At 48.5% G+C, this 13,512-nt stretch overlaps 1 protein-coding gene and 1 long non-coding RNA gene across 2 annotated transcripts in view; one reads left to right on the forward strand and one right to left on the reverse strand.

The window, feature by feature from the left end:
* Nucleotides 1–13,512, forward strand: part of LOC127037812 (zinc finger protein 333-like) — a 1,302,204-nt gene that overhangs the window by 565,225 nt on the left and 723,467 nt on the right. The window contains exon 4 of the mRNA XM_050929916.1: nucleotides 6,322–6,404. Coding sequence (XP_050785873.1) covers nucleotides 6,322–6,404 — 83 coding nt within the window. The remainder of the gene's footprint in view (nucleotides 1–6,321; nucleotides 6,405–13,512) is intronic.
* The window catches only part of LOC127037876 (uncharacterized), a 216,318-nt gene that overhangs the window by 138,846 nt on the left and 63,960 nt on the right, over nucleotides 1–13,512 (reverse strand). The window lies entirely within an intron of this gene.

The following is a 13,512-nucleotide window of genomic DNA, read 5'->3' on the forward strand; positions in this document are numbered from 1 at the left end:
GGAGGGGGGCGGTGTGTTAAATCGCTCCCCATAGCAATGTGCTACTCCCGGGCACTGCGCATGCCCAGTAACAGCCGCTGAAGCCGCTTCCCTTCCCCCTGCCCGGACCAGCCGTAACGTTCCGCCGGGCGCTGGGGGCGGGGCTGGAGCGGGGCGGGGGAGTAACAGGGAGCGTGCGGGGGGGGGCGCTGAGCAGGAAATTGATGGGCGGGGGCGGTCAGGCAGCTGGAGGCAGGGTCGGGTGGGGGGCTAAAGGGCACAATCCGGGCTGAGGGGAGGAGCAGGAGTTGAGCTCAGGGGGAGGCGCTGGCAGAGCCCCCCCCCTTTGGTGTCTGTGGGGTGTCAGGGCGGGGAGAAGCCGGAGTTGCAGGGAGGGGGAGGTCACTGGGGTGAAGGGCGGTAGATCTGTCTCTGTGCAGCCAGGACATTCCCGGGGTGCGGGGGGAGGTGAGTTAACTGGATCCTGTCCCTGTTTTTGCCACTTTGTCCCACACACACATTCTCTCAAGATTTCCCCTTTTCTCTCTCATTATCACACGTGGCTATAAAATCCAGGGAGATTTCCCCCCCCCCAATGATCAGCTCTCTAATTGCCTTTAATTTTCCCTTTTCTCTCCATACTTCTCAAATGTCAATTTAAAATCTCTCCGATGGGGGGTGGATTTTCCCACCCATTTTATCTGCAGCGATTTGTCCTTGTTTGGGTGGGAAATTGTTGCCCTGGGTCATTCCCCAGAACATGGCTCCCACTGGAGTGGGATAGGATGAGGTTCCCGTTCTCTGCCAGGGCAGGGAAGGGAAGGGAGGAGCACATCCCCCATGGAGACTGCCCAGACCCCATTTCCCAATCCCCCTGCTGCCCCCTTCCATTGTCCAGGGAGCCTTCCAGCTCCCCCCCCCTGTTAAATCAGCTCCTCAAAGGGCTCTGAGCTGCTCACGTGAATGGTTGCCCCGGGGCCGGGGGGGACCATCACATTCTGTTTATGTATTGGACAGTCATATAAAATCCAGTCCAACAGTCCCCCTTTTCCACTAGTTATTTAATAGCAACATCAAATCCCCTCCGATCTTGGTGGTTTTCTCTCATGTTATCAAATGTCGTTTGTGACAGGTTCTCTCTGCGTGTCTCAAAGATTGATATAAACTACCCCAAACATTTGCCCCACTTCTCTCTAGTTGTTTTAATTCTAATTGAATATGATGGGTTGTTTCCCAATGTGCTAAGATGCAGCCGCCTCTGGGGTGGATCCATGGTGGCCATTACTTGGTAGTGACAGCCCGTGGACCTTTCTTGCCCTCCAGGCCTTCCATTCTCCTGTTAAAGAAGCACCCCCCAGGCTCCCTCTGCCTGTGTGACTGGCCAGCAGGAGGTGGTGTTAACTTTCTAGCCACTTCTCACACTCTGTGAGGTAACACTTGCAGGGGCAGGGAAGGTGTCTGGGTGGGGACATTGCCGCTGAAGGGGCATTGTGGTAGGGGGAGGCCTCTGGGTGGCTGGACATGGGGTACCCTAGTCTGGTTGGTGGATTGTGGAGGTTTGGGGTTTTCGGGGGTGGTGGTTCTGATGTGCCCATCCCTGAGGCTATGGGTCCTGGAGGTGGGTATCGCTGGGGGCCTGGTGGCTGCAGAACATTGGGGGTGGGTGTCTCTTGGGGAGGCGGGACAGAGGGTTAGAGGGAGCCTGGTTCTGTGCCAGGGGCTCTGTCTGTGCTTCCCCTGCTGGTTCCTGGTTTTCCTGCCATGCCCAGTGCACAGAGCTGGAGGAGGGGATCCCTGGCACTAGGTGAGGGCATGCCAGGGAAGCAGAGTGAGGGGTCCCACTGTAAAGCATCAGGGGGTCACACTGGGCAGAGGAGGGGGTCCCAGGCAAATGTCAGGGTAGATCATGCTGGAGGGTGGGGGAGTTCCTAGGCAGGCAGTGAGGGACTGAGTTCCCAGTGGGGGGGTCCCTTGAGGGTGTCTCTGGCTGCTGGGGGCTATTGGTGGGGGTAACCCTTTGGGATTCCCAACCTGGCAATCATGGTGTGGTGGGGGTTCTCTGGCCGGTGGAGCTTTGAGGGGTATCTGGGGTCCCTGGCCAGGGACTCGGGGCTGCGTCCCAGGGAATATCTGATGGGCCCCTGGCTGGGGGGTGTCTGGGGCCCCTGGCTGGGGGGTCTGGGCTCTGGGTACTAGGGGGTGTCTGGGGGCTGCTGCTAACCATGATCCTTCTCTCTGGTCAACTTGTGCCAGAGTCCTGGCTCCTAGTCACCAGGTCACCAAGTCCATTCCCCAGTCACGTGCCCTGTCACTGTGATAACTTTCTGTCCACTCAGCAAACACTGTTAGTGTGAAATCACAGATTTTGCTTTTCTCCTCTTTTGAAAACTGCAGGAACTTTCGGTTCCCTTTGGATAATTTGTGCCCCCAGTCCTTGTCCTAGATCTGCGGGGGTGAGGGAGGTGGGAAGGGAGTCAGCACTGCCACACGGTGGTCTTTTCCACAGCATTCTGGACTCATTCTTTCTGAAATCTGGTGTCATTGAGACCATTGTTAATCCAGAGTCACTGTATGGAAAGACAAGGAGTGATTCCAGATGGACAGTGGGTCAAATGAGATCAGCCATTCTCCCTGTGAGGAGGGGCTCCCATTAGCTGCTCTCCCCAGAGAGCTAAAGGAGGGAAGCTGCTCAAACGCTCTGTCCCTCTCTGCTCAGGATATTGGGGTTCAGCTTCCTGGGTCAGAGACTGCAGCCTCCATTGTGATCTGGGAGACCAGGCTTGGCAGCTGCTGCTCCCCCAGTGGGGCTCTGTGCTGGGAAGTGACCTTAATTAAAGCTTCTTCTCTGCCCGGCCCAGGGGATGACTTTCTGCAGCTGGTCCTAGCCCCCTAGGGCAGCCCTGGGCCCTGTTACTACTAAATTCTGAGCCAGAGTCTCCAGGTAACTGAAAGACCTCAGGGAATGTCCTAGGGTCTGGCAAGAAAGTGACTCTGCACAAACACCACCACCTCATTTCTCCTCCCATTAGCGGTTGCCAGGAGGAAATCCAGCCATGGGAGAGCAAAGCCCCCAGGAATGGGACTGTCCCCGCCAGAGGGGCAGGGAGAGAGGACAGGGGAAGGAGAGACTGAAAGGGGCAGTGGGAGAAATGAATGTGGGGGAGAGATTTCCAGCTCTCTAGTCCACCCAGACACATGTATTGCTGCATCCTGGGGCAGAACCACTTTCCAGTGAACAAAACAAGGATCAGACAGAGCAAAAGCCAGTTCCTGACTCCATATTCCCCCTGCTGGGGTGTGGCTGCCGTGGGGTCAGTGTCTGAGGGAATCCCCCACAGTGACTCCTTTGGTTCTGCTCTTTTCTAGCCTTGTGTTCAGAGAAGGGGTGAGGGGAGAGAGAAGGGAGGTTAAAAATGTGTCTGTGGACTTAGCCTGGCAGGAGGGGCCAGGTCTAAATTGTAATAAACAGATTGAGCATTTCCCAGCATGACAGAATCTAGGGTGTCTGTCTGCAGGGAAAGGGCCTGGGGGAATTGTGATGTGAAATTAACTAAAACCGGTTCTGAAACGCCCACAACTGCCCTTCTCCCCCAGACAGGCTGCAGAATGACGTCCATCTTTTGCTCCAGCTCATCCCAGCCTGGCGTGGGACAGGGAAGAGAAATGGCTGCAGTGGAGTCAGTCCAGGTAGAGATTATCGGGGGGTTGCTGGTGGGTTCCTGCTGGAGGAAAGGGAGAGCAAATACACCAGAGGTGGGAAGGTTTGCAGAGTCTGGTTTGGAGGTTGGAGCGGGGCAGGAAATTCACAGCGTGGGGAAAGGAGGAGGCCAGGGTGTGGCAGACCTGCTGGGAGTTATTTACTAAGTGGCCTAGATTCTAGGAACAGACCCAGGAGGTTTGGAGGTGGAAATGCCCTAATTTGTGAAGAGAGAAAATAACCCACCTACATGGAGCTAGTCAAACTGACCAGAATCCTAGTGCTGGAGCCTGACCTCACTAACCAGCAGCTGCTGTGAGATATAAAGGGGACACCCATGAGTCAGGCTTATTGGAGCTGCCTCTCCCTTCATATCCCGCTCCTCACAATGAGGAGGGTGTTGGGCATCCTACCAGCGAGCTCTCCCTGGACCCTGCTAGGGGCTCCATCTCCTGTATCAGCCAGTGGCTAGTAGGGGGGTGATGGATATGCTGGGAGAGATAAGGGGCTCTCTCTTCATCCCCTCACCCTGGCATTTGCTGGATACTCTGAGCCAGGTCGAGGTGGGACTCTCCTGACTATGATCCACCCAGAGCTTCCATTTGATTCACTCCTCTCTGCCACAAATAGTGGGGCTGTGAGTGGGGCAGCAAGTCCTTAGTGTTGGACTCTTGCTCTTTCAGGGGCCGGTGACCTTCAAGGAGATGGCTATGTATTTCACCAGGGAAGAGTGGGCTCTGCTGGACCCCACTCAGAGAGCCCTCTACTGGGATGTCATGCAGGAGAACTATGAGACTGTGATCTCGCTGGGTAAGGGTTCCTGTCCCTTCTGTTCTTGGAAGGGGAAATGAAGAGTGAAGGTTCACGCCACCCCCACAATGCCATCTGTACCCTGTCCTGTTTCAGCATCACCCCAATAGGCCAGTGACACACATACTACCAGAGACCCTCCTCTGCTGCAGAACACTTTGGGAACAGAGCACAGGAGCCGTATTGCACAGTGTCAAATATCTCCTGTTTGCTCAAGTGAAACTGGGGGTTAGGTCTGGCATAACTGTCCCATACCCCTAATCATTTTTGTTGCCCTTTTCTGAACCTTTTCCAATTCCAATATATCTATTTTTGAGATGGGGTGACATCTGCATGCAGTATTCAAGATGTGGGTGTATCATAGAATATCTCATAGATCATATTTGTAAAAACAGCAAATATGATCTATGAGATATTCTGTCATATCTATCCCTTTCTTAATTATTTCCTACATTGTTCACTTTTTTTCACTGCTGCTGCACATTGAGTGGATGTTTTCAGAGAACTATCCACAGTGACTCCAAGATCCATCTCTTGAGTGGAAACAACTAATTTAGACCCCATCATTTTGTATGTATAGTTGGGATTGTGTTTTCCAATGGGCTGCACTATGTGCTATCCTGTCATCTAGCACTGCTGAGATCCTGGATTCAGTAATATCCCTGCCCTTCCTGTTCCCTTTCTCCACCGAAACCCACCAGCCCATGCTTCCTGTTCCCAGCTTCCCCAGGATTCTCGCACTGTCTCTGAACCTCTCTGTCAGCAAGAAGCAGTGCCAGGGACACTTGCCCTCTGTCTGGAGTCTTCGATTTCTGGGACATGGATTTACTTTCTCTGTGTTGTAAGAGGCTCTGTCATAATGAGTGTCTGTGACGTTACCCAGAGTACAATCTGGACTGTTAAATAGCTGTCCCCTCAGTCCTCCAGCATGGGGTGCCTTTTCCACTGTTTTCCCGCGAGAACAGCCCCTCTTGGCCAATTAACACACAGTCTCCAGCATGTAACTCACTCCCAGCTACACAGTATTGAGTGCTGCTAGACAGCCACTCATGAATTACACCTCAGGAGAAAACCAGCAAATTCTCAAGTGCCCAACTTTCCCCCAGAAATGTGCATCTTGCACTGTCCAGCACGCTACTGAACGACACAAGCTCATATGAAGTCTGTCATTTCATCAGTGCAAAATGACATGCACCAGCTTGTTATCCCAAACAGAGTTTCCAACACACTTCAATCCACACATACTGGTTAGATGAACAATAAACCAAGATTGTTAACTACCAAAAACTAAAACTAGGCCCAGTCCATGAAAGGGGCACTCCCAGGAGAGACTGTATAAAGGCTGGAACATGAAACACCTTTGTAAACCTGAGACAGCTGCCTTGGGGACAATGACAGGGAGAATCCCCCAAAGTGACTCCTTTGTTTCTGCTCTTCTCTGGCCTCCGATTGTTCCTTCCAACGTGGAGTACTTTGCACTTGTCTCTACTGAATTTCATCCTATTTACTTCAGATCATTTCTCCCGTTTGTCCAGATGATTTTGAATTTTAATCCAATCCTCCAAAGCACTTACAACCCCTCCCAGCTTGGTGTTGTCCGCAAACTTGATACGTGTAAGAGAGAGACTGTTACTGGGAGGGTTTCCCCATGTGTCAGAGGGTTACACCCTGGTGGGAGGGGGCTAGGCCTGTACTGGAATAAGGTCACTCTGTGCTTCACAGTGTGCTAGAACCTAGAATGTGCATTAGCAGGGGAAAAGCTGGGGGGAATCGGCTTGTGGAATGGACAAAAGCCTAGTCTGAATTCTCACACCTTGCCCTTTTCACCCCGGCAGGCCAGAGAATAACATCCATGTTTCGCTGCAGATCATCTCGTCCTCCCAGGGGCAAGGAAATGGCTGCAATGGAGCTGGCTCAGGTAAGAGATTATCAGGGTGGCGGGCTCTGCTTGGAGGTTGAGGAGCAGTAAATGCATAAGAGGGTGGGAATTGCTAGAGGTGGTGGGAAGCAGGAAATATCTCGGGTGGAGAAAGGGAGGGGACAGCATGTTTCAAACCTGCTGAGACTTGTGTAGTATAGGGCGTGATGGGTTGTCACCCTCAGGAGGCAGTTTGTGGAGCTTCTGGGAACTGCTGTGTCCTCTAACCCTCACGCTGGGCTGGCCCTTCTCACACTGCTTTGCTGGAGATTTCGCCAGCCTCTCCAGGGCCTGTTATCACCCAACACAACAGCAGGTGGCGCCATGCAGCCAACTAAGCTACCTGAGTGCATTACCTAAGCCACTCAAGGACAGATAGAAGACAAGAGCCAATTTCCCACTCCCCAACCTTGCACACTTGCTGTAGTATAAATCCAGAATGATACCATCTAATAGTGCACAGGGATCTCTATAATGCAAGCTCATTAATGTAGTTCCCCTTCCCCTCGATATGGGACAGATGTGCACAACAAGCTGAGATTTTCCCCAGACACTTCACTCAAAATACGCTGGTTAAGATAAAGCATCAAACAAGTTTATTAACTGCAGAAAGATAGATTAAGTGATTATAAGTGATAACAAACAGATCAAAGCAGATTATTTAGCAAATAACCAAAACTCAGACTAAGCCTAACATACTAGATGGATAGAATTTGAATTAGCAATTTCTCACCCTGACTGATGGTACAAGCATTCCCCCAAGTTTCCATACACAAGCCAGAAATCTCTTGATCCTGGGAGCAGCACTTCCCCCACATCCGTTTTTGTTTCTCAGGTGTTTCCAGGAGTTCTCTTGTGTGGAGAATGAGGCCAAGAGATGATGTCACACCCCACCTTATGTAGCTTTTCCATATGGTGGGAACCTTTTGTTCCAAACTCAGTTCCTAGTCCAGTTTGTGGAAAAATACAGGTACTAAAATGGAGTTTAGTGTCATGTGGTCTGGTCACAGGCCCTGCTGAATCATAGTAGCCATGACTCATAGGCTGGCTGAAACATTCACAGGAAGGCTAAGCTCTTCCACAGTCCATTGTCTTTGTTGAGCCATCAGCACTGTCTGGCTTCTTGATTGTTGTACCTGAAAGGCTCATTATGGGTGTTACCCAGAGTAAGCACATTTGAAATACAGATACAGAGTCAATATCCATAACTTCAGATACGAACATCATATGTGCACACAAATAGGATAATCATATTCAGCAAATCAGAACTTTTCCAGTGACACCACACATGATGCATCTTCTACAAAATAGATCATAATTATGTCCTAATCATATTATAATCATACCACTATGATGAATATGGGGGTGTAGTGTCAGGTCCTAATTTCAAGGCACAGGAGTTGGGAATGGAACTTCCCCTCTTTGTGGAACAGGAAATAACCCTCCAGCCTGGGCTGGGACAACTTCCCAGACTCTCAGTGATGGAGCCTGAATCTACTGACATTTCATTAATTACCACCAACCCCAATCTTTGTGGCAACTGTAAACTTTATCAGTGATGATTTTCTACTCTCTTCTAAGTCATGGATAAGAATGTTAAATAGCACAGGGCCAAGAACCAATCCCTGCAGGAACCTGCTAGAAAGAAATCCACTCGATCATGGTTCCCCATTTACTATCAGAGTTTTTAATCTATTTAATGTATGCCGTGTTTATTTTGTATCATTCTAGTTTTTTTAGTAAAAATATTGTGGTGATCAAGTCATGTCCCTTACAGAAGTTTAGTTATATTACATCAATACTATTAGCTGCAACCAAACTTTTGATCTCATCCAATAAGGATATCCCGTTAGTTTGATAGGCTCTATTTTCTCTAAACCTTTGTTAATGGGCACTACAATTCTGACCTTCTAACTTCTATTCTTTATGATTGACTTCCCCTTTCTTCCATATATTTTATTTGGAGAGTGCTTGGATTCCTACCAGGGAGCCACTATCAGGGTCCAGAGACAGCCCCATCTCCTATATTAAGCTCTGGCTAGTAGCTATGTGATAAATGTGAAGACCCTGCTTCTGTCTGTCAGATGGGAGACACAAAGGTTCTCTCTTTATACCCTCTGATGCCTCCTGGCTGCTGTAAGCAAGGTGAGGTGGGACTCTGTTAACATGTGCCTCCCGGAGCTTCCATTTCCCTGGTGCTGCTGTTCCGTGAATAGTGGGGTTGTGAGTGGGTCAGCAGGTACTGAGTATTGGACTCCTGCTCTTTCAGGGGCCGGTGACCTTCGAGGAGGTGGCTGTGTATTTCTCCAGGGAAGAGGGGACTCTGCTGGACCCCACTCAGAGAGCCCTCTACAGAGATGTCATGCAGGGGAACTATGAGACGATGGTCTTGCTCGGTAAGGATTCCTGTCCCTTCTGTTCTTGGAAGGGGAAATGAAGAGTGAAGGTTCATGCCACCCCCACAATGCCTTCTGTACCCTGTCCTGTTTCAGCATCACCCCAATAGGCCAGTAACATACATACTACCAGAGACCCTCCTCTGCTGCAGAACACTTTGGGGACAGAGCACAGGAGCAGCATCACACAATGTCAAATATCTCCTCTTTACTCAAGTAAAACTGGGGTTAGGTCCAGCATAATGAACAGAAGCTTCCTACCCCCAGCCTTCTCTCAAACCCTGAGCCTTCTCTACCCAAACCAGAATGTGCTTGGGGTGTAACAAGCAGGCGGCTGGAGTCAGAGCTGCCAGTCCAGGGTTACTTATCATACAGACACTCAGTGCGTCCGTGAACGCTGGCTGGGAGTATCCAGACAGGGGAGCTCCAGCAGCAGAACACTGAATCTCACCCAGGATTACAGATGACACAACTCCTCGCTGATCTGGATTGCACCCCAGCATGTGAAAATGGCCTAGGTTGGTAGTGACATTTCTTGAGACATGGAGAGTCTTGCTCCCATATCACCAGGTGTAATAAAAATAACAGGAAAGGCCAAATATGGAAAACTGATTGTTCAGCTTGCTTTTGACCTGCATCATATTTTGCAATATATTCCAAATAAGGAAATTAACGTGCAACGTATGTGTCATTGTTTGTGGTTTTAAGCTGTAAAAGGCTTGTGTGATTTTTAGCTCGGGAACAGTATTCCAATAGCTGTCGCCCCCTGCCTGCTTGTAACCAAGAAAAGAGCCTCAGGCTGAGCTGATTCAAATATTAATCCTGTGGTCGTTTTCCACAACAGCCTCAATAGGTCCCTGTGATGGAATGTAAGGCTACATCTAGACTACCCACCGTATCGGCGGGTTAAAATCGATTGCTCGGGGATCGATATATGGCGTCTCATCTAGACGCCATATATCGATCCCCGAGCACGCTTATATCGATTCCGGAACAACACCAACCCCAACGGAGTTGCTGATTTGACAGGGGGAGCCGCGGACATCGATCCCGCGCGGTGAGGATGGGTGAGTAATCCGATCTTAGATATTCGACTTCAGTTACGTTATTCACGTAGCTGAATTTGCGTATCTAAGATCGATTTCCCCCCGTAGTGTAGACCAGCCCTTAATGTCTTCACACCTTCCCCCTGCAGGAGAATGGCTGTTTGACCAGCTGTTTGCCTTGCTGTCTCTGAGGAACTGGTCTGTGGGTGTTCCCCAGAACTGTAACTTTTTCAGTAATATCATACTGTAAAATCTCACAATTTTACATACAGTGTTACTACACATTTTAACAGGAGGATAATATTCAGTAGGTTATGCGTTTTCTAATGATACCTCACAAGCCATACTGGGAACAAAATTGATCATAATTTTCTAGAAGAGTGAACACAGGGGTACAGATTGACACAGTGTCTGTGTGTGTGTTCCCAGCAGATATGTGGGTATTTCAATCCCTCATAAGCACAATGTTTGGCATCTTCAAGGACCTGGGGAACTGGTCCTGGGAATTCACTAGTTTAGCAAGTGTGAGACTGCATGAAATTGTGAGACACTTTGGTATTAATAATAAAATAATATAATCTGATAAAATTGCAATGAATCATGCTAGGTATGCCATGTAAAGTGTCAGTGAAAATGTTATGATTTGCCAAGTATGATAATTTTGTTTCTATGTTTCTATCACCTTTGTATTGTGAGTTACAGATATGTAGGGTATATCTGTATTTCCAGACTTGTGCAGTTTTTCTGGGTGACACCCCCAGACATATTGGCATCAACATTGCCTAGCGTGTTTGATGGCCCATTGAGGGTCATCAGCTGTACAATGAGCCCATGGACCAAGGGGATACACCTATTGAGTCAGCAAGACATGCCGGGGTTTGCCTGTGTAATGAAACCTCCAAAGCTTTTCCATGACATGTGCTGTGAAGCTTGTGTTTGGGACACAGGAAGTACAAGCCACATGGCAAAAGGAATATAAAGCGCAGCTGCATCATTTCCATCTTGTCTTCAATCCCCTTTCCTACCTCTGGAGCAACTTCTCTACAAACTGAACCCTGGAACAAAGGACTGAATGACCCATCCAAGCTGTGGATGCGTTCCAGACAGACTTTCAAGCCAGCAACTCACCAATACTGCTAAGAACCTGATATATCCATTTTGGAATGTATCTGACTGCTTTTCCATTTAACTTCTTTCTGTCTTTCTTTCTTTTAAACCTTTAGTTTAGATGCTAAAGAATAGTCTGGAAGGATGGAATTTAACTTCATTCTTTCATTTGTTCTTTCTTCTAAACATTTAGTTTAACTGCTAAAGGATTGGCTGGCAGCATGGTATTTTGGATGAGATCCAAACCTGGGTAATGTGGCTAACCTTCTACCCACCCACTTCCTGGATCCAATTAGGATCACTCTCCTGCTGCCCTCTGGCCATGCTGTATCACAGTGAGCAGAGTTTTTAAATAACCTCTCACTGTACGGGACCTAGTTGCTGATTAGGAGTGAGAGAACTGTCATGCAATAAAGGGGGCCGTGTGATTTCTTTTTTCAGAATCTCGTTAACCAGTGTGTGGGATCAGAAGCACAGTTTGTGACTGGTCAGTGAGTTTAACTTCAGTGTTAACCACCAGTTTGGGGAGCATCTGCTCTCCCTTTTTCAGCCTGCTCTGACCTTGGCATTTTCAGTGAGGACTGCCCCAGGCACACTAGGTCACACTAAGCACTGAAGATAAATTAATAGAATGTTTTTGATGATCAAGTTGTATGAAATCAACTGAACTCCTTTGTTTTCTTTCATCTGAGCGGAGTTTCTGGTTTTCCAACGTGATATGATCTCCCAGCTGGAACAAAGGGAAGAGCCATGGGTCCCAGAGCTCCAGGGTTCAGAGGAAAGAGAGATCCTGAGATCTCTCCGCACAGATGAGGAAACATTAAACCAACTCAGAATCTGTAAGTGCCTGAAGGAAACATCTAGGATGCCCTACAAAGCTCTTGGGAAGTCTCTCAGTTCATTATTGTCCGTAGCAGAGGTCGCATCAGCAGGGTAAATATAGCTCAAGGCTTCCTATAGATGCTAGCAGACACCGGGCAGTAGCTTTCTCCCTTCCCCCTGTGAAGTTGGATGGGATGTGAAGGCTGAATTGATCCCCTCCTCTCTCCTGTTGGGAGGAGCTGAGTTCCTGATTTTTATTTGACCTCTGTCCAGCACTTGTTTTGGTTTGGCCTTCCCCTTTCCATCCCTGTTTGAGGTTTCTGTCTCTATCACAGCAGGTGATGCAATGACGTGTGAGGTTCAGCACAGACCAGAAAAAGAGCAGGGAAACCAGCCAGGGGAGGAAATGGATAAATTTATTTCCTGTCAGGGAACTCAGAAGGGCCTTAAGGAAACCAGAATACAGCAGGAAATCTGCAGGGAAAAGCAAAAAAAATACATGTGCTGAGTGTGGGAAAAACTTCACTTACAGATCAGGCCTTTCTCAACATCAGAGAATCCAAACAGGGGAGAGGCCCTGTGAATGCAATGAGTGCGGGAAAACTTTCAGTCGCAGCTCGCACCTTATTGGGCATCAGAGAATCCACACAAGGGAGAGATCCTATGAATGCAGTGAGTGCGGGAAAACTTTCAGTCGCAGCTCACACCTTATTCGGCATCAGAGAATCCACACACAGGAGGGGTCCTATGAATGCAGTGAGTGCGGGAAAACCTTCAATCGCAGCTCTCACCTTATTCAGCATCAGAGAATCCACACGAGCAAGAAGCCCCGCGAATGCCGTCAGCAGGCCTGCACAACTCGTAAAGCGGTGATGTAGAGAAATCTCTGTATTAACTATCTCTATAAATCTTTATAACGTTGCATTGTGTTATTTTGTATTAAGTATCTTTCTGTATTAAGTATCTTTATGACATTGCATCCAGCATGATGTTATTTTGTAATTCATATGACTTGGCATTGTGCCTCTCTATTTTCATACAACTTTGTATTAGATCCCTATATAGAAAATTGGTAGAAAACTTTGTATCAAATGTTATAGCCCCTAAGGATAGTATAGTTAAAATAAAAGAAAACATATGCCTTTTTGCTAGAAGTAGAATAAGATCTTCCCCCGCACTCTGTAATCAATTGCTCTATTGACTGAATGAGGTGTGAATGAGTGAGGCTTGGAAGACACCCACCTCCAGACAGCTACAACAGTTGAAGAGGGAATGGGAGCCAGAGCAAAGGACAATACAACTTGTCAAGTGGGCCCAATAAAGAAGAACAGACATATTGATGGCCTCAGGGATTAGAAGCAAGCACCTTCTTTAGAAAACACCCTCTTTGAGCAGCATTGGGACAACACCCAGAGAAAAGCAGCACAAAGACCAACGGAAGCAGACCCAGATTTTGAATCTGGTCTAGATTTACATAAGAGGGAAGCTGCTATAAATGCGAGGTGTCTTGCAGAAGGACCCCGGATCTCGTCTTGTCACCATCGGACTATCGATTTGGATCGGTAGAAGCCCGGCTCCACCCCTCCCCCATCTAACTCACCTGGCCAGTGCAGTTAAGGGGAGCAACTAGTTGGTAACAACAGCAAGACGGAGTGTGTTTATGTCTGTGTGTGTGCGTGAATGCATGACTGTGATATATATCTCATGTGCATATCATAGAGTATTAATTGATACCTG

The sequence above is a fragment of the Gopherus flavomarginatus genome, chromosome 20 (genome assembly GCF_025201925.1).
Source record: "Gopherus flavomarginatus isolate rGopFla2 chromosome 20, rGopFla2.mat.asm, whole genome shotgun sequence".
NCBI lineage: Eukaryota > Metazoa > Chordata > Testudines > Testudinidae > Gopherus > Gopherus flavomarginatus.